General features: G+C 44.2%; 1 protein-coding gene across 1 annotated transcript in view; it reads right to left on the bottom strand.

Annotated features, from left to right (window-relative positions):
* Nucleotides 1-21032, bottom strand: part of LOC107122122 (pleckstrin homology domain-containing family A member 7-like) — an 84921-nt gene that overhangs the window by 26087 nt on the left and 37802 nt on the right. Inside the window, exons 8-15 of the mRNA XM_015425155.1 lie at nucleotides 18425-18493; nucleotides 17416-17496; nucleotides 14457-14606; nucleotides 13543-13644; nucleotides 4906-5014; nucleotides 3532-3764; nucleotides 2988-3176; nucleotides 615-732 (exon numbers count right to left, since the gene is read on the bottom strand). Coding sequence (XP_015280641.1) covers nucleotides 615-732; nucleotides 2988-3176; nucleotides 3532-3764; nucleotides 4906-5014; nucleotides 13543-13644; nucleotides 14457-14606; nucleotides 17416-17496; nucleotides 18425-18493 — 1051 coding nt within the window. The remainder of the gene's footprint in view (nucleotides 1-614; nucleotides 733-2987; nucleotides 3177-3531; nucleotides 3765-4905; nucleotides 5015-13542; nucleotides 13645-14456; nucleotides 14607-17415; nucleotides 17497-18424; nucleotides 18494-21032) is intronic.

Genomic DNA, 21032 nt, shown 5'->3' with positions numbered 1-21032 from the left:
AGGCTGGTGTGGGTGTGTGTTCATGCTGGAAATTATCAAAGAAAACTGAAACCCCTCTCTGCGTGCCTCAGGCCAGGTTTCTCTTTTGTCTATCTGGAAGCCTGTGTCGCTGATCCGCTCCTTGAAACCTACTTGTAAAAAAATGACTATTCTGTGTTGCTAATGTACAATTCCTGCCTCAGTGGCCTCCATATTCTACTTTTGTGCGCCACAAAACTTACCTCACAGTAGCGGACCCACTTGCTACCTTTACGACACTAGGTAACTGAGGGGCAAAGCTTATAGTTTAAAATAAACCTGGGTCTCCCAAAATCATAGGAGGCTGTGTAAGTCCCTTTGGTTAATAATAATAATAAATAATAACACTTTCTATTTATTAATTGCTTTCCCCAGTGGGCTCAAAGCGATGTACAGTTACTCAATATAGATAAGGGACTAACGTTTGTAGGGGAAAGGGAAGACAACATATATTCATTTAATTGCACACGCCGTCACTGCCCGGTGTAGACGTCACTGCCCGGTGACAGAAATGGCCTGTCACACGTGCTACCAGAAAAGTCCCGAAGCCTTGAAGCATGCACACCAAATCTAAATAAACAATCACTTTTGCTTACCTCTTATAGGTAATGTTTGGTATCTGCTGTCAGTACCTATCAAACCAATGGAAGGTTGGCTCAGATCACTGTTTATTGTTGCCAGTTCAGGTTCACTGACGTATGAGCGGAGTTCTACCTACGTGGATGAATACTTGATTAAATGAGATTGAAAAAAGAGACAGGAAAAAGGCTCAGTTCAGATCTAAAGGGAGGCCACGGCTTATTTGAGCTGTGGTTAGTTAGCAAAACCAGAATTACACACAGAATCACTGGATCCTGGCTTCAGTGTTGCCATTCTTTCACTCATCGGGGACCCAGCTGCTATCCGAGCCTGTCTTGCAGTGGCCAACCCAACAGTAAAGCCTCAGTTCAAATACTAGTGGTCACCAACACACAAGGGCAGTGAATCATAAGCCACGCTCACAATAAGCAACAACTGCCATACCACCCACCACTCCACCGCCATTCAGGGGCTAGCAAAGGAAGCCACTAATAAAACAGCTTCTTGCTGTCAATTTCAGTGCACCACCCACACTGAAATGCAACCACACACCCCCACACACAACACTCAAGACACCCAAGTCTTTATACGCCTATACTGTACGATTAGATCTCCCCGCCTTCTGTACTCTGTAACCTGCTTTGTATATAGTTTACTGTAAGTAGGATCTTATTACGTAACTTTTGCATCACTTACGGTGTCATATTAATACTCATGCTCTGCTTCAGTCTTTTAGATTTCTGGTTAATTCTGTACTTCTGCAATCCTAGTGCATTATTTATTGAATTTCCCAATTTTGTTGATTGTGCTGACTTACTCTGTGTAATCTGCCTTGAACCCCCATGAGAAAGGGGGACTATAAATAACCTACCCCCCATCAGCATTCACTCATACGCCCTGGCAAGTTTTTGACTCCCTGTGAACACTATACCAGCCATGTACCAGAGTCAAACCCCCCAACAAACGCCTCGAAAGAGCCAACTCACCCCACAGCCATTTCTGTTCACGCAACATACAAACATGTGAACTGAACAAAGAAAGCAAGTATGATGCAGTAAAATTTGTGAGGACTAACAGACTGAATGGGGTGGGTGGGTGCTGGGGAGGTTGCTGCAGCAAACACTGGGGTAGGGAGTTTGTTTTTTTCCTCCATCCAAATCACGAAGTCCATGATCAGGGTCGTAAATAAGAACAGGCCGTTAGTGTAACATGCTTTATGGCAGGGGAACGGGCAATCGAGATAGCCAGGGCTCCACTGGAGTTGCTTTAAGATGCATGCACAGAGATGCATGGGGCTATGGCTTTATGAAGGGGGTGGTGAGAGAGGCAGGCTCAGACATACTCCCCATTATCATTTCTGTCACTTGTTTGTCCCTATTCATTTGGGGCTTTCCCCCCCTTCAATGTGTTCTGCTCTCTCTAGTAGTCCCAGAGGGAGCAAAACACATGTGGGAAGGGGGGGGACCCAAAGCAATAGCGACAAACAAGTAGGGCTGCCAAGTCCCCCCCGGGGGGCGGATAATCCCCCGCTTTGGAGGCCCGATTTCCACCGCCATGGAATCGGGCCCCGGGAGGAACCCCACCCCGGTGTGCACGTCAGCCGGATGTGACGTAATGACGCCGGGCACGCTGGGGGCGGGGCCACAGCCATCTGAGGGTAAAACAGCCGTCCGGGAGCCCCCCACCGCAAAGAAAAACGGACTTGGGAACCCTACAAACGAGTGATAAAAATGACAATGCAGAAGTGGCCACATAGCCAAGGGCTGGGGAAAACTCAGCACTAGTGAATGACATCTGAACATAAAAGCATGTCGTCTGGCACTCTCACACCCTCCATTCTCCGCAACCCCCCCTAGGAGGCTTGTGGAAGCTGAAATTTTTCTGCCTTCTTGGAACGGATTGTTTTATTTGTTGATGTATGTATTATGTATTGAACTGCTCGTTTTAACTTGTTTATTTAATTTACCTTTGTTGTAAGCCGCCCTGGGCCCTGCTTGAAGAGAAGGGTGGCCTAAAAATATCAATAAATAAATTTTGTTTTTGAGTTGCTCGTTAGACAACTCTAGGTGGAGCTGGCACACAGCATTAGGGTGAAAACTAACCAGGCAGGATATTGTACTTGAATGTAATGTGGATGGACACTAACTGCACTTAATAAACCAGGTTCATATCCTGGATTCAGATCTTGGTTTAAGATACCCTGACTAACCATTATTAATGTGGTGGTGTGGGTTCAGATGATCAAATAATTATGGTTAGTTTAATGAAGCAGTGGTTTTGTGTTATGTCTGAATGCAGCTACAGTATCTCTTTGAAAACAACATAGAATCACCACACTCATGTACAATTGAAAAGAAAAGGACAACTGGATTTTAAATATGAGGGCTTACTCTATAATCTCCATTCACATACTGTCCTAGTTCTCGGTCTCGTTTTCTTTCATCTGACTGACGTTTCAGTCCCCGCACTGATGTATGCCTGATTACAGTGGCTTCCCTGGGAAGAGGGGGGATGGCCGGAGGGTGGTCATCAGGACTATACAACTGTGGGAGAGGCGGTCGTGGTGGTGCTTCATCTTCCTAATCAAATGTTAAGAAGCACATGTGTTTCATTAAGTATGACTCGTAGCATTTTTCATTAAAGAGCAGATTGCTGTTTTACTATACGTAAAATCACAAACAGCTAAAGCCCAGAAAATAATGTGCATGAATTTCAGCGTTGTTTGAACACTACTCCAAGAACATATCTTAAAAATTTCTCAGTTACCAATTTGACAGGCTAGGTCAAGGGTATCAAGAGTATTAGAATTCCAATGTAGAAGAAGCCAGACAGAGGTTTAATTAATTAATTTGTGTACAAAAAAGCCCAGTTCAGATGTATTTACAGAAAAGTTATATATTATAATTACAATATACAGTGGATTATGACACTTACAACCTTTGGCTTCAATTTTACAGATGACATTGAAGGCTCAACTTTTTTCAGCTCTTGGGATGGAGAAAACATTCTAGGCTGTGTGTAAGGCTGAGGAAAGAGTCTAACTTCCAGAGAGGAATTGACAGGACTAGATGGTGGACTTCGCTGAGTAGAAAATTTGTTTGCTGATGTGAGCGTAGATGCTAATGAAGGCACTGAAGGCTTAGAAAATGAAGGCACTGTTTTTCTCTCTGCAAAGTGGAACACACATTACACAAAGGTGCACTGAAGAATCTCCCTGCATATTGAATGTTACCCAAACTATGATATATTTACAGCACCTAAATATTTCTTGAACTGTTTTTTAAGATATATATGAAGTTATACAGCATTCCCACTATTTTATTGCTAAACTCGAATGCCAACTACAGGTTGTGTATAGAAAATCTAATGAGAAGCTGAAGAAGGTGTCAGCAGTAGAAGGCAGGATAGAATTCTGCTAGACAAATTAAGATTGATATAGAATAAGGCAATTTGGATTGATGATTTTGTGCCGTTTCTCAACAGAGAGGACTAAAGATGCTCACTACGTAAGATTAAAACTGAAGGAGATTCTTCAGTGATATGATGAATATCTTTGGCCTAAAACGACAAATGGAAGTATTGCAAGAAATAAGCAAGTTTGCCAAATTACACATTTAGCCATATTATTATTATTTTTTTGTTTTTAAAATGTTTATTAAGATCAAGTATAACTTATAACATGTACAATAACTGCAAAACAGTATACCATATTAACCATATTATGATACCAGATGCAGGCTGCAATCATACAGACAATAAGACCTGCCATAGGCGTGAATGCCGGGCGGATTTAAAGGCCCGATCAGACAACAACATCTGGAAAGCGTCCCGCAGCCGTCTGCAACCTGTTCTGCTTCGCCGCAGAAGCGGAGTTAAAAGCCACCAGGGAAAATATGGTAGAAAACAGATTTCAATGGGCCACGGATGGACTTTCACCTGTCTGATCGCTCCAGTGCGCTCTCATGGTGTCGGGATGGTCTAATCAGGCCATCCCGACTCCGTGCTGTTATTTTTTACCCCCTTCTCAGTATGCGCATCATCGCAAACTCCACAGGGAACCCTCAGTGCGGACATGCAATTCATCAATTCCTAGCTTAAGCGCATCGGAACCAAATGGCAAAAAAAACCCCAACTCTCCTGTGGTTGCGTCTGATCACACAGTGGCGGGCTGTGCCCACAGCTTCCATGGACTGTGTGATCACGCAATTGTGGGTCAAATTCCTACGGAGGAAATAGCCTCGCTCCCTCCCATTTTTTCTGGCGCGTGTGACCGCAACTGTAGCTTTGAATGCATTATATTTATCTTACCTGGATTCTTTATAGACTCTATGATGACTTTATAGTTGGATTTATTTGCACTTAGGCCAGCTGTCACATCTTCAATTCTCCATAAGTCTTTTTGCATTTGTGTCTTCTCCTAGTAGGCAATAAAGATTGAGGAAAAGATAAATAATTAACCTTGGTTATTCTGGAGCAAAAAATATCTTTCCTTTAAAAAAACCCAAACCCTTTGTTATTGGTTTCTTAGATTTCTTGATCACAGCATTCCTAAAAATAAGAGCACTTATAGCATTTACCATTGTTTCACATACTGATCTTCTGTCTCACAAGATCTAGCCTCGAGGATGGCAGCGACAATGGATGCTGCCTCCCTACTGCACGATGTAGGTATGCTGCTAAAAATATTGTAATGAAGTAGTCTAAGTCAAAGAAAGACGTCAATGCACAATAATCCTGATTCTGATTGCCAATTTACCTATTCTCATAAACATGTGAAAAAATTCCAGCCAACCGCAGCCAGGGATTTTTAAATGGTGGCAACCCCATCTTGGAATTCCCTCCCAAGAGGTTTGTCTGGCAGTCCTTAGACACATAAAATCTTTTAAATTCAACTACACTTTTTATTATTGTTGTTTTTTCGGATTGGATTTAGTGAGGTATTTATCGGATTTTAGGGTTTATTCATTTTACGATTTTATACACACCATCTTGAACATACAGGCAAAATGCAAGAAAGTAATGTTCGAATAAATATACATATGTAGTGTCTATGTATGAGTATATGAAATAATATAACTGATATACATGCAGTCAAATAACATGAATCCATGGGAAATAAACAATGTAAGAAAAATTACACAAGAATCTTTGCTATAACTTATTTCCTGCTCTCTGCTTGTGACACACTATTCTAGTTAATGAATAATCTATAGGGTGGTAATGTAACTGATGATCTTTGAGTGGTCAGTCATTTGCGCAGCCAATGGGAATTAAGCATGCATACATTTGAATGAAACTTCTAGAGCTGTTGGTGACATAAGAGTTGTTGTTCCTGTACTCCCTTGCTTGTTGATGTTGCACATAGATGCAGTATTGTTTGTTTGGATTTGGACAGTCTAGTTGCATAGGATAGGGCAGAAGACATTGATGGATCTGTGAATTGCTAGCAGCTTCGGGACCTTCATGCGGAGAGTGGCTTCTTGGGTTGTCCATGGATAACCGAAGGAGTGTCCTCAAAGAGTGCCCCATTCCCATAATGAACCAACTGTGGTTAGGGCAACATCTGAATGACACCCACCATTGTTGCAAGCTGCAGACTGTGGTAGGAAAATGAAATATCCAAGGCTTGCGGTGAAAGGTTGGCTTGAAAGTTTTGTTGAACCAGAGTTGGAGAGAGCACATATGAAGCCTCACCCAAGGGATCAAAGCCATAGTGGAGGCCACATGTCCTAGGAGGCATTGTATCTGAACAGTGTGTTGGAGGGGCTGTTGAATGAAGCAAAGTACCAGAGGTATAATGCTGAGGGCTCTTGCTGATGGAGACAATTGTTGAAATAATGACAGCTGTATAAACTTGATTCACTAAGTTGGCCAGAGGTGGGATTCATGGTATTCACTTTTAGACCCAGTTGGGAGAGAAGGTGAAGGAGGGTGTGAAGGTGTTGCAGAAGGGCTGCTGGGGACCTATTCATGACTAGTACCTTATATTGACAGTGGGAAGGACAGAGGTACCAGCAATATTCCCAATATAGAAAGATCTAGCAATTCAAGCCACATGTTTTTGTCTACTATGGGGAAAATGGTGACCAAGGAGACCATTCAAAATATTTTGGTGAAGATGTAACAGTTCACCTCCCTGAGATCCATAACTAAATGTAGATCACCATCTCTCTTGGACACTACAAAATAACAGGAATAGATTCTTTCCTGTTTTAAGAGGCTGGCCAACAGGTTTGATGGCATTCTTTGAAAGTGGAGAGGAGACTTCTTCTAGAAGGGGGGAACAGCAAGGGACAACAAACAAGGTGGATGATGTGGCCTGAAACTATATGGCGTAACCATACACAAATAATAGTAAGGACTCAGGCATTTCCTGTAATGGGTTCCCATGCTCCATGGAAGATGGTTGCAGAGCACAGGATCACCTGGGGGAAGTGAGGGAAATGGTCAAAAGCTGTGTTTAGAAGATGTTAGAAGATGTTACCATTTTGGAGCAGTGCAATGCAAACTGCAACACAGAAAAAGTCTTCCTGGAGCAGGAAGTAGCAGAGCAATGAGGATTGCCAGCCAGAGGAAAGGGTGAAGGTGTAACCCTGCTATGGGTGATACCAAGATGGCTGCTGCTGAGGTTGGGGCCCTGATGAAAGGCCCATAGAATGTGCAGTGGACCTGACCTTCTGAACTCTCTTATGGTCATCATCCATTTTGGAACTGGAAAGGTCTCCTTCAAATGGGAGATCCTGTATGCAGGTTTTGGCTTCTGCTGTCAGTGACAAGGAAAGCTGCAAAGCATGGCAGTGTAAAGTGACAGTACTTGCCTGTGACTTGGCTCAACAAGATGGAATGCTGAGCTGCTATCTGGGTAGCCTTACAACAGCCTCCTTTTTAAGAACACTGACCAAGGGATGTTTGTCTTGTGGAGATGTCAAAGTACTGGTGTCATCCCATTCCCAGAGGTGGTGTTAGTAGCATGGCACACAAGGGACACAGGTCACTATCTTGAAGCTCAAAGCTACAGAAACTTTGACCTATGGAGAGGAAGGGGCCTTCTGCTTATTCTTGGATAGGGCTACCTCAAAACAATTGATTTGGAGCATGAAAAGGAAACTAGAGGTTTGTTGATTGTCCTACATGCCCTGAAGGTACTTCACAGTATGGGGCACCAGGGAGGGTCTAAGGCAAGCATCTTTAAGGGCTGACAACACATGCAATGCTACAGGTGTGTAGGATTCAGCAACCAGCAAGTGAAAAACTGGGCTTCTACTGGTGGGGCCAGTTTTTGGATCTTGAGGCCCAAGGCATTTTCCATACAAAAGAGCTGCTCCAAGTAGACTTTTAGATCCTTAGAACAAAGTTAGAAGAAGAAGAAGAAGAGAATGGATTTATACCCCGCCCTTCACTTGGAGTCTCAGAGCGGCTTACAAACTCCTTTCCCTTCCCCTCCCCACAACAGGACACCCTGTGAGGTGGGTGGGGCTGAGAGAGCTCTGACAGAAACTGCTCTTTCAGGAACCGCTGTGCCAGAGCTTGTGACTGACCCAAGGTGCCAGTGGAGGAGTGGGGAATCAAACCCGGTTCTCCCAGATTAGAGTCCGCACACTTAACCACTACACCAAACAAACCACCACACCAGTGGCACCTTTAAAACCAACAAAAAAATTATTCAAGGTATAAGCTTTCATGTGCAAGCACACTTCTGTATCTGAAGAAGTGTGCTTGCACACAAAAGCTTATTACCTTGAATAAAACTTTGCTGATCTTAAAGGCGCCACTAGACTCCAACTTTGTTCTGCTGCTTCAGACCAACACGGCTACACACCTGAATCTATCTTTTAGATCCTCAGAAAGGGAAGCTGACTTTGGGTCTGAGATGACTGGTATTGGAGAAGAATCCATGGTTCTGTCACACCACTCCAAATCCAAAAAGTGAGAGACACTGGCTTCGAGCTAGAGCTGAGACAGCATCTGGTCCTGTGCAGGTGGTTGCTGAGGGAGACCACTGCTGATTCAAGAAGATTTGGTTCTGAGCTGATGCAGGCAGGGATGTTAGGGGAAAACAGCTGAGCTCACTAGAAGGTGTGGAGAGAAGTTCCTAATGATGTCCCTGCTTCAGTGGTTAAAGAACAACTGAGCAGGAAACACAGCAAATGCTCCCAAGTGGGTGGAGCCAGCACTAAGAATCTTCTTAAGCTTAGCTCTAGAAGTTTCTTCGATTGGAATCTGCTGATGCTTAATTACCATCAGTATGCTGCAACGTGACCATGAAGAAAAGCTAGATTATTTTTAGGCCTGTTACTCAAAAAACATGATTGAAAACGAGAAGAAAAATGTGAAATTGTCTCTAAAATAGCTCCCTATTGCCAGTTACAATGGGTTGGATTCTACGGTTTATTTCCAGAGTCACAAGCTACTGAAGAGGGGGAGTTTTTTGCTGACTCCTACCTTTCATTGCAGACTTCCTTCTCACATCCAGGAAAATTCCTGGGGGGATCTCCTAAACACTCAAGTGAATGAGGAGAGCCCCAGTATGCATACAGCACTTTTGGATCCGGGCCACAATAATAAAAAGATATGGTAAGGTTTAGTATTGTTAGCAGGGTAGCAAATTTCTACTCTGGCAGGCATTGAGTTTTCATTATTTAGAACCCTGTTTAGGGTTGCCAAAACCCCATCATCGAGGGGGATTTGGGGGGCATTCCCGGAATGGGCAGGGATGTTAGGCTGATGTTACCCAGAAGGGACATCAGCGTATTGACGGCATTGGGGGTGATACTGCTTTTTGGGCAAACTCTATGGTAAAAATGGCCTCAAACCATAGAGTTTTGCCCAAAAAGCAGAGCATTGCGCCCCCCCCAATTGTCACAGATGTGCTGACATAACTTCCTGGTGACATCAGTGCGTCGCACACGGTGTTGAGGGGGATATGCTCCCGCTGGCCAGCGGCAGACAGGAGCCTGCAAAAGCAGAGGATTCTCCCACCCCCACCTGGAGAATAAGAACCCTAACCCTGTATAGATATAGTTTTGAAGAATTTAATATTTTAGATAATATGAAAACCAAGCCTTTAGCAGAAAACAGATTTAACTATTACAAAAGTAAATACATAAGGCAAATAGAGGACTAAAGAAACAAAACTCTGCTCAATAGGTTTTAAACTATAACTATTGTTATAATCTCTAATGTGCTGTTTAATTTTTGTATAACAGATGACACACACATTAAAAAAAATTTAAATATCAATCACCAGTTTCTATGAAAGCTTTTTAAGGTAACCAAGCAAAATGTCAAGGATCAATATCAAGGGAAAGTATGTTCATATAATAAATTACAACTAAATCTTATTTTAAGATTTTAACACCCTAATAATGGTTTTACTTGTAGTGCATTTTAAAGGTCTAATTGAGACAACACAATATAAAGGTGAAACAGAAATTTTAGCCTGTGGCCATTATTTATTAATTTATTTCAGTAAATGGGAAATTTGGAGTACTGGGGATGGATGGGGGGAAAGTAACAAAGTGTGAAATAGAATTTTAAAACAATATCCTGCTGTGGTTATTAATCTATAAACACATCTAGATCTAGCAACAACAAAAAACCCCGTGAACACAGAGATTAGGAGATTAGAAGAATATTGTAACTATATGTAGAAAGCATAAACGAACACAGGCAGCCTTAGATGGAATCAGTCAGTTGGACCATACAATTTATCTGGACTGGCAGTGCACTTCAAGGCCCAATACAGAGGATCTTTCCCAGACTTGATACATTATGTGATTTTATATAACCCCAAATGAAAATATAAATTATAAATAAATTATTTTAAGTTATAAATACTTGTCAGGAATCAGGATTAGGGATGGACAAAAACTGAACCACGAAGCAAAATTCATGACGAAGGCAGTTTGTGGGGTTCATGCTGGTTCGTGGCCAGAGCAGAAAGCTGCAAAAACAGCTGAGCAGATTGGGACTGCTCCCAGCCACTCAGCTGTTTTGGCCTTTCTTGTGCTATCCCTTTAAACTTTAAAGGGACTGCACAAGAAAGCTGGGAAATGGGGAGCAGCCTGTCTGGGGTTGGGGCTGGGCCCCGCTTCAACAGGAGAAGCCCCTGCCCATCGCCCGGTGATCCAGGAGCGCCCAGGCAGAGGAGGGGTGTCCAGCTGAGGTGGTCAGCAGCAAGGTAGAGGAGATGGCTGTGGCAAGCCGTGCAGTGGCAGCAGGGATGCAGTCACAGTGGCAGTACAGTGGCTGGGCCGAGCCCAGGGCAAGGGAAGTGGCAAGCAGCAAGGTAGAGGAGATGGCTGTGGCAAGCCGTGCAGTGGCAGCAGGTATGCAGTCACAGTGGCAGTACAGTGGCTGGCAGTACGGAATTGGCATTGGCAGGGAAGGAGGCCAGCCCAGTGGACCATAAGGGTTGGGCATCCCCTGTAGCTGGCCTGCTTCCTGCTGGGCCCAGCTTTGCTTCTGCTGCCAGAGGATGCCCAACCCACATGGTCCCCGTGTGCAGCCTCCTTTCCTGCCGGTGCCACCTCCCCTGTCCTGGGTTTCTGCAGTGGGCCTAGCTGCTGTACTGCCACCGTGGCCCTGCTCCCGCTGTGCGGCTCGCTATGGCTGTCTCCTCCACCTTGCTGTCGACCACCTCTGCTGGACAAAACTTCTCTGCCACCAGCCTCTCCTCCTTCACCGGCCACTGGAAGGTCCATGTATTAGTGGCACCCTCGAGCAACAGGGGAGGGTGGGTGAGTGCCCAGACTCTCCTGGATTGCTAGGCAATGGACAGGGGCTTCCCCTGTTGAAGTGGTGCTCGGCCACGAACCACAAACTGCACCACATTTTTGCAGTTCATGCCCATCCCTAATCAGGATACACTTTCATGACAGAGTGTAACCTAGATGCCAGCCAAACAGATCATTGTAGCAATTTGACAATGGCCAAAGCACAAGGGCTGGGAACCAAAGTGAGTGCCAGAGTGCATGAAGTGAGGCCAGAGCAGATTCCCATCAGTTGCTTTCCCATGTGTATTATCGCAAGCAGTTCTAGAGTGGCTTTTCAAGTGAAATGTGAGGAATCTCTTCCTGAAAAGCCCTTTTTGGGGAAAGGAATGTACATAGCTAAACCGTTTGGGGCAAGAGATGCTTAACCCTTTTCCAAACTGTTCCTCTTAGCAGCTTTTTCCTGCCAAGTTTGTCTTTGGAAATACACCTTTTAAAATCATGGCAGGGGATGACAAGCCATTGGAGGTTTGAGCATATGAAGCTGCTGTATCTCAAGTCAGACCACTGACCTATCAACATCAGTGTTGACCCCTGCGACTCAAAGCAATTCTCCAGGATCTCAGACAGAAGACTTTCACGTCACCTACTCATTGATCCTTTCAATTGGAGATGCCAGGGATTGAACCTGAGACCTCTTTCATGTAAAGCAGGTGCTGTACTACTGAGCCACAGGGGAACTGACACAAGGAAGTGATGTGATAGCACAGGGCGTCCCTTCACTTTGTTTTCTATTGTACTCTACTTGAGCATTTTCAGGAAGGAAGGAAGGAATACACTACACTTACAGCACAGTTCTAAACAGAGACACTCCAGTCTAAGGCCATTGTTTAGATGGGAATAATTCCACACAGGGGTCATTTAGTAGAAAAAGAGGTGCAGGAGCTCATTAGCATAACTCATCAGCATAACTTATTTGCATATGCCACACCCCGATATCACCGGAAGTGTGTCAGAAGGCAGCACCCACTGCTCAGGCTCCACTGGACTGTTTTGGATTACTAGCTGGGGGGGGTGGCGCACAGATCCTTGTGCTCCTCGTGGCCCGGGGCTGCTGGGAGCAGGGGGCGGGGCTTGTTGCATGTGCCCGCCCCCTGGGGTCTTTACTGCCGGAGCTCCGTTCCTGCAGGAAATGACCCCTGATTCCACGTAGGATTCCATTGTGAGATATTTTACTTCATAATGTGTAATTTTCCCCTGAATAAACTGTTAGAAGTGAGAGGGAGGGAGCATCTGAAAAATACACAGGTAGCATCAGGATCAAATCACGCATTACAAAGTCCTAGTGTTTCTCACAATGACTTTTGATCAGGGACACGTTGGGAGTTTCACACTCAGAGCCTGAATCCAAGGCATGTAGAATCATGGTACTTTGGAAGTGAGGGCTTGTTTTCATGAAGTCCACCAAGTTTCTCAAAAAGCAGGTGGGTTTTTTTCCTAGCATGGCTTCTGATTGGCCAATGGAGATTTGATTGGCTGTGCAGGTTAAAATAACATTATTTTAGCAGCAGCTGCCACCACACTGTTGGTTTTATTCTCTCATTCCTCTTTTTCAGTGTGTTTTTTTAAAATTACATTTTCTCTCCTTCATTTGGACTTCTTCTGTGTGAGGAGGCTAATTTTCTGTGGCAGTCATTTTGTGGTTAGATCCGCCACCCACAGTAGCCATTTTGTGTTGGAATTCCAAAGGTGTCCACAGACTCAAACAGGTTGGGGACCCCAAGCTTATACAGGTAGATAAGCTATGTAAATATAGAGGCTTAAAAACTAATGAATGATCTGAAGAAAATGAAGAGTGGGAATATTTTTCTGCCTCACTGCTACAATTCATTCATGGTGAACTTGCTTGGCAGTATGCTTAGGAAAAGCCAAAAGGAAGTACAAAATCACATACTGCATAATTAATTTCTTGAAAAAACTGCTATTAAGAGGTGGTTCAGAAAACTTCAAAAGGGGATTAGACAGAGTTTGGGAAGTGCATGGGTCCACTAGCTATGATGAATAGAACCATGTTCAGAGGCAGTATATGTCTGAATGCCAGTTGTTGGGACCTCAATACAAACTGAAAGCCCTGTGTTCACTTCAACAATCAGATCACTTCAACACAGAAGAAATCTGTGAGCAAACTGAACAAAAATTAGTTGAGACTTTCAAGGCTGAAAAATACGCTCACCTGAGGGAAAAAAGATCTATTCATCTGTTCCTGTAAGGCTTGCTTCAGCTGGTTGACATCTTTTTCGAGTTTCAGATATTCATTCCAGGCATTTTCCATTTCCTATTGGCAAAAACAAAACTCTCAATTTTATCCTATCATAATTAGTAAAATATACAAAAGACTGTAGGCCTGCTTAAATATTTAAGCTTTATGCATGTGCAAGCTACAAACTAAGGTGCATTATATTAGAATCCTATGCATGCTTACTTAGGAATTACACATACTGAATATATATGCATAGAGCCATTCTGTGATAAGGAAAGTTAGAGCCAAACTACACATTACGGCAGACATGGGTCCAACCCATTTCCACCAGTGCCATTTTACAGGAAAATTTAGCAGTTTAAAAATTGTTGTGAGGACCCAATCACATCAGGCCTGCAGCACAGCAGCAATAAGTCATCTTGTTTCTCCCCTTTGTACCTTTTCAAGGGATGAAACGGGCCCCTCAATAGCTGTTTTGGCCATAAGTTGGACCTGTGTCTACTGTAAGGTGTAGCTTGGCCCTTAGAGAACAGAATACGGATGAAAATCTACCTGCTTGGACATAAACACATTCTAACTGGAAAAAAATGTATTGAAATAAATAAAATCATTAAGTTGGTTCCTATGGAACTTTTCTACAAATGGTGAAGTTTTCTTCAGGGCAACAAGTCTTGTGCCCATAGAAGGTTTTTGGCAGTGGAGGAAAACACCACCATTAGTAGAAGAGTTCCATAGGATCCAACCCATGAGGTGATCTAAATCAATATTGTCCGTATATTGGACATTCTTATGGACCTGACAAACAAGCAGCACTCAAGCAACTGTCACTAATCCAGTTTTCCAGGAGTTATTTGCCTGGTCCTTGTTTAGATACTTCAAATACTTACTGTAGATACTTTGGATATTTCAGCCCTTATATGTATAAGATCCTCCTGCAAAAGTCTTTGCTGGTATGAAATTTTCTCTGTATGTTGTGGTTGTTCTTTGTACTGTTCCATCTGCCTGTGCAACACTTCTAAGACGGATTCTAACTGATCCTAAAAAAGTGATTTAAAAAAATTTAAAGCAGTAGATCCCTACTTTGTATACATATGGTGCTTTAAATACAGTTTAGACTCTTAAAATAACTCCATTCAATTGGTTAGATCCTAGGGAGAAGACACTTGTGGATGCAGATCTTACCCACCATTCCCATTCCCCAAACAGTACCCTGACTGCTGAAAACATGATATTGGAAGTCATGGGACCCACATGACAACATAGGGCCAAGAGAGCTGTAGCAGGGGAAAAGAACCGGATGAAACTGATCGGGTGAAATGACACTTCATCCCACAGGCTACTTGCTTGAAATCTATCGATCTGGAAGATGAATGTTTCATTTGCCTTCTGATAACAGAGATTAACCTAAAACAGCCATTTCAGGTTCTTGTAGCTAGATTTTAATCAATTGCTACCAGTAGATGCCAGAAGCAATGAGAAATGTAATTCCCGTGGGTTGCTGATATTCCAAACCACTGCTGTAAGTTTACTCAGCAAGGCTTAGGCTTGCAAGAAAGCCATAAAAAGTAAGGCAGCTTCCTTTAAAAAAGTAGAAGCCTTGTCTGAACAAAAAAGGAGCACGGGTTCTGGCAAAACAAATGTAAATCGACAATAGAGTAAACAAAAAGAGAAACTGAGGAGCAGATTGCTAAAAACATTAAGACCAGCAATAGTCAGTCATATCAGAGTAGGGAGGTGCTTGGCCCATGATGACAAATGAATAAAAGGTTGTTTAAGGCCCCTGCCACACGGGGCGGAAAGGGACGGGCTGAAGCGCGCCTTCTGAAAGCCGCACCAAAAAACCCACGCTGCAGTGGGATCACATTGATCCCCTGAGCCACGGCGCATTCCCTCCCCGGCACGATCAGATGCCGGGGGAAGCGATGGAGGGGAACGGGAGACTGCCGAACTGCGCATGTCTGAGCATGCGCAGTTCAGGCAGGAGCCAGGGATGCGCCGGCAGAAAGACGGGCCGGCGATCCCACGGCCGGCGTTGATGCGGCCGTTGTGGATGAACCACCTCGGTAGGTGGTTCATTTTTGATGCGTTTCATCGGGGGAAGGGCCAGATCGGAGATGGGTGCGCAACGCTGGCCAGATGGTGCAGTGGGATCGCACCCATTTGCTCCGGCCCCAATCCGGCCCACTCCCGGCCCAAAACCCCTCGTGTGGACAGGGCCTAAGGAAGACAGGGAGATGGCCTTTGTGTCTCTTTTTACCATGGAAAATGTGAGGCTTGTACCCATGTCAGAGTCACTGTTTTGGAGGAAGATGCCTGAAGAACTGAGTCAAATGGAGGCGATGAGAGATGAAGTTCTAGGAGTAATATACAAATTCTCTAGGGTTCTTAAAAACTCAGATGTTAAACTGTTGATCTTCTGACCAACATAGGTAACTTGTTGATAAAACTGGCCTCCATGCCAAAGTAGGGATTACAGGCCTAGTAGCCTAGTGTCTGTTCTGGTTAGAAGAAACTGTTATTAAAGACAGAATTATTAAGAAGACAGAGGTAACCAAAGCCTGATGGGGAAAATCAGCATGGATTCTGCAAATAGCAGTCCTGCTCTACCAATGTTTTGGGATTCTTTGAGAGGGCTAATACACATGTAAAGGGCCCCGGTCACACAGGCAGGAAAATGCGGGGGGGTGGGGAGGCGTGGCTGTTTGCCCCGGAGCAAAATAACGCGCGGCTGCGTGATCAGACATCCAGTCGAGGTTCCGCCGAGGTCCCATGGTTAGGGGGGAGGTGCTGATCACAGGACAATCCTGCGGCGCAGCAAAGAAGCGGCCTCTCTAGCAAAAGGCTCTGCGGGTTTAACCCCTTCCAGGGCTGCAGAGGAATGCAAACTGTGTCCTCCGTCCGGTCCCCTCCAGGAGGAGCTTCAGCCGGGCCGCCATCCCGCCATGTCCCTGTTTTTAAACGAAGTGTGCGCATGCGCCGTTGGGTGCTTGTGCGCATCCCGTGGAGACTTGGGGGGAAAAAACCTTTTAGCGACGGGACATGGGCGGGCGCCGGATGTCACAACCTACCACCAGAAACGCAATCAGGCGCCCACCCTTGCCCCGCGGTTTCCGGAAACTAGTACCTCAGAGGTACTAGTTTTTTACCCCGCATCTTCGGTGGGAAGCCTCGGGTTTGCCACGGGAGCTCTACGCTTCCCAGATGTGGCGGTGTGATCGCACACGGAAAATCCGCCTATCTTCCGTCTTTGTAGCGTGGCTAATGCTCCGTGTGCCCGCAGCCAAGGTAGATATTTTAACTTTGGCTTTCCAAGAGGCTTTTGACAAAGATGTTCAGTCATGGTATAAAGCAGACAGCTTCTAAAATTAGTTACAAAACAGAAAAATCCACAAATAAGAAGCAGACAAAAAAGAGTTTAAAAAACTCTAATTTTAAAAAAGCAGTTGTATAGCAACTCCTATAAACGTTGTGGAAACATGCCACAAAGAGGTGGTGCCGGAAGGGTGGCGGAAGGAGAGAGAGGCAGCAAAAAATGCATCTGTGTTGCCAGGAGAGAGGGAAGAAGAAAGCAATGTGGCAACAGGAGGGTTGGGGAGAAGAAAAAGGAGGCCAGCAGAGGGATAGGATTTACCTTCCCTTACAAGTTCCTCACAGAACCCCTCCCTTGTTGTTATGTCATTGCCAAATGTCTATTTTAGTAATTAGCCTATTTCCATACATTCTTCGTTAGTGTGTTTTACAACTCCCCCACCATGATTACAACATCAGCACTTAACATCAAAAACAAGTAATGCCGCAATTATACAGATTCTGTTTAAAAACAAGGGCCACTAAAAGCATATTTACTTTGTTTTCCTTAAGAGCTCTTATTTTGTCTTCTAAGTCTTGCAGGATCCTGTCTTGTTCACAGAAAACACTTAACTTCACCTACAAATAAGAATATACATGAAATCAGAGTAGTAAATGGGATTGCGGCTCAAGGTTTTAGGTGGGGAGGGAGATGTCCTGCAGTTATGTATTCCTACCCCAGTATAACAGAACCCAACACACACCAGATCTGGATCATTTGTAGAATAAAATGGTCACAACTTAATTGGTTACAGCTGTAAGAAGTATTGGCACAGCATGGGTCCACTGGATCGAAAGCATCAGCTGGCCCACGCCAGTCACTGTACCCCATCACACCCAGCCCACTTGCTTGGGTGGAGAACTGTGGGATGGCAGGTTGCCAGAGTCCACACGGACGACTGCTCCTCCATGGTCTCCCCTGCCATCTGCTTGTGAGGGAAAATGCTGGTAGTCCCGGAGCAGGCTTGCTCCCCTAAGCCCTCACGCCATACCCCTTACGGGAGTCCCCACGCAGGCCGGCTTCCGTAAACTGATTCAGCCCCGTGCCGTTACCACCAAAGAGCATATAAAACAACAGACGATATAATGTGGCTAACAATTCCAACTAAGAACAACATTCAAATTGCATTGTCCTCCAAACCACTATACACTCATCACTCAGCTATCTTCTGAAGGCTCATTCTCTAGGGTGGGATGGGTGGGCAATAGCTCCATGGCCAGACAAAGGATGGGGCAGGAGGCCAGTGGCCAGCCCCTTTTCCCCTGAGACAGCCCACCCCCCAGCCACATTCCCTGTGATTGGTATCTTGGGGGAAAGAGAAAGCCCAATTTTCCTGCTATTTGCCCCTGCCCCCCCCCCCAGCATCTGGCTGTCTCTCCTCCCCTGCTGCTGCCGCAAAAGTCAGGCCATGACTAATTCAGGCCCTTCTTGCTTCCTTCCACTTGGATTAGGAGAACAACTGAACAGCAAGTTTTTGTCCTTCATGAAGCAATGTTTCATACTTACATCAATATCGCTTTCTGCAATCTTGATAGGTTTTATATTTCGCTCTTTTATTATATCATGTCCTGTTACCTAAAAAATAATAAAAATTTGAGGCTAAAATCTATAAGTTATAAGAAAACAACAGCAAACGTAAGTATATTTATATCTGGGAAAGTTTTAATTAACTCCATCAACATTTGGTGGAAAGTTTGGATCCCTTACACTAAGATTATTACAAATGCCTTACATAAAAACTGAAATTCTATATAACGTAACAATTCCTCGTTAGTTAGTTAGTTCTAGAGTTTTACTTGTGGCAAAACTCAATAAATTTTACATAGGACACCGACACACAACCTTTACATCAATCCTGTAATATTATGCACACCCAAATGGTTACAACAAAATCATTGCTGCAAAGGCTTCAACACTAAGTCTATGGGGAAAAGCAGCTCTAAAACAGCAAAATTATTCAAAAGAGGGTTCCCAGTCTTTTTGAGCCAGTGGGCACTCATTACAAATAGATAAAACTTATTTTTTTTTAATGTGGGTATCTCCTCCAAGATCAGGATCATTCTGTTTCTGATGATGGACAGAAGGGAATGTGTATCCGTGGATGCATCCAACACTCGGGGAAAGACCTACCTCCCCCCCCCAACCTATCACAGTAAGCCAAACAGTAGTGCCAAACAATGCTCCCTCTAAGCTGTGGAGTCTTGTGAGCAAAAACTGTGCTTTGTGAGCGACTGGCATTAAAGCTGTGAGCGAGCGATTTGGCTACTGCATAGATTAGTATGCTCCGGATCCATCCTTCCTGAGCTAAGAGAAAAATGTGCGAGCCGGAGGCTAAAAAACTGTGAGCTAGCTCACACTAACTCAGCTTAGAGGGAACCCTGGTGCCAAACCCTGGATCACATACAAAGACCCAGTCTTTTCAGTGCACATGTGGGTAGAATCAGTTTGCTTCAAAAGGCAAAGACTGCCCTCAGAAAAGGTGAAGGCATATAAGAACAACGGGGGCGTATGCTATTGTTATCTTCTCATTGGAGAAGCCATGGCAAGGGCCTCACAGGAATATGAGAACAGGCTGAGAATTCCATAGGTGGCATCGGTGTTTATTCTGCTTTGGTTGACAGAGGGCGGGGTTTGGGGAATGGCATCAGCAGAGTATAAAGCCATAGAGTTCACCCTCCAAACCAGCCATAGTCTGGAGATCAGTTGTAAATCTGGGAGATCTCCAAACCCCACCTGGAGGTGGGCAAACTTTCCCTGCCTATTCATTACTGAACAAGAAGAAGAAAAGGTTGCCATCATCCGTGCAAAGTTTGATGTTCCACTACACATTCTTAGAATTGATTGTAACTATCAGCCAATTTTCAGATATGATAAATATTGTGTAAAGCCATCATATTATTTAAGAATACTTTCAGCTACTTAACGGATTTGGCTTATCTGATAAAGAGGCTGCCTCAAGTGGTAAGGGGGCTTCCTAGTATCCCTGACGACATGTATTCACCCATAGCATTATCCTACACAAGTACACTTACATCTTTCATGAAGTCAAAATCCATATTAAATTGTGGACTATTTCTGTTCTTACAATTTGACTACTTTTAACCTTTTCTTCACAAATGAAATGACCAACAAAAATTTTATGTTCTCTCAATTTTAGGAAGGCCTGTGGACCACATTGAATTATATCAGGCGCCTGTTCCTTTTGTTGTTGCTGTTCAGTCGCACAGTCGAGTCCGACTCTTCGCGACCCCATGGACCAGATCACGCCAGGCCTTCCGGTCTTCCGCCATCCTCTGAAGTTTGCTCAACTTCATGTTCGTTGCATCTATGACACTGTCTAACCATCTCATCCTTTGCCATCCCCGTCTTCTTTGACCTTCAATCTTTCCCAGCATCAGGGTCTTCTCCAGTGAGTGCTCCCTTCTCATTTGGTGGCCAAAGTATTTGAGCTTCAGTTTCATTATCTGGCCTTCCAGGGAACAGTCAGGGTTCATTTCTTTTAGGATTGACTGATTTGATCTTCTTGCAGTCCAAGGGACTCTTAAGAGTCTGTTCCTAACTATAGGCTAAATCTGTACTTTACAGAAAGAACTTTATTCTGCTTTTGAGGCAGGAAGCAATAGCTGATATGGTATAGTGGCTAAGGAAATGAGCTGGGAAATCCAAAACTCACTGCACTCATAACAAAATGCTACCTTTCTGCTGTAGTCTGTTCCTCCCCTCATTATGTAATTAATAATGTTGTCCTACATCATTGGGTCTTTGCACAGATTACTAAGATAATGTATGTGAGTATCATAAGATACTGTATAAATGTTATTATAATTATCAGTTTCATTTACTACTTGTCCCGTTTATTCTGCTTTGGTTGACAGAGGGTGGGTTTGGGGAATGGCATCAGCAGAGTATAAAGCCATAGAGTTCACCCTCCAAACCAGCCATGGTCTGGAGATCAGTTGTAAATCTGGGAGCTCTCCAAACCCCACCTGGAGGTGGGCAAACTTTTCCTGCCTATTCATTACTGAACAACAAGAAGAAAAGGTTGCCATCCTGACCTTGTATCTGACCTTGTATATGCTACTTGGCATATTTTGTGAATTCTAAACAGCCAAGA

The sequence above is a fragment of the Gekko japonicus genome, unplaced genomic scaffold, assembly GCF_001447785.1.
Source record: "Gekko japonicus isolate JY-2015 unplaced genomic scaffold, Gekko_japonicus_V1.1 scaffold4088, whole genome shotgun sequence".
Lineage (NCBI taxonomy): Eukaryota > Metazoa > Chordata > Lepidosauria > Squamata > Gekkonidae > Gekko > Gekko japonicus.
Note: the sequence above shows the minus strand (reverse complement) of the source record. Positions and strands in the feature narration are given on the sequence as shown.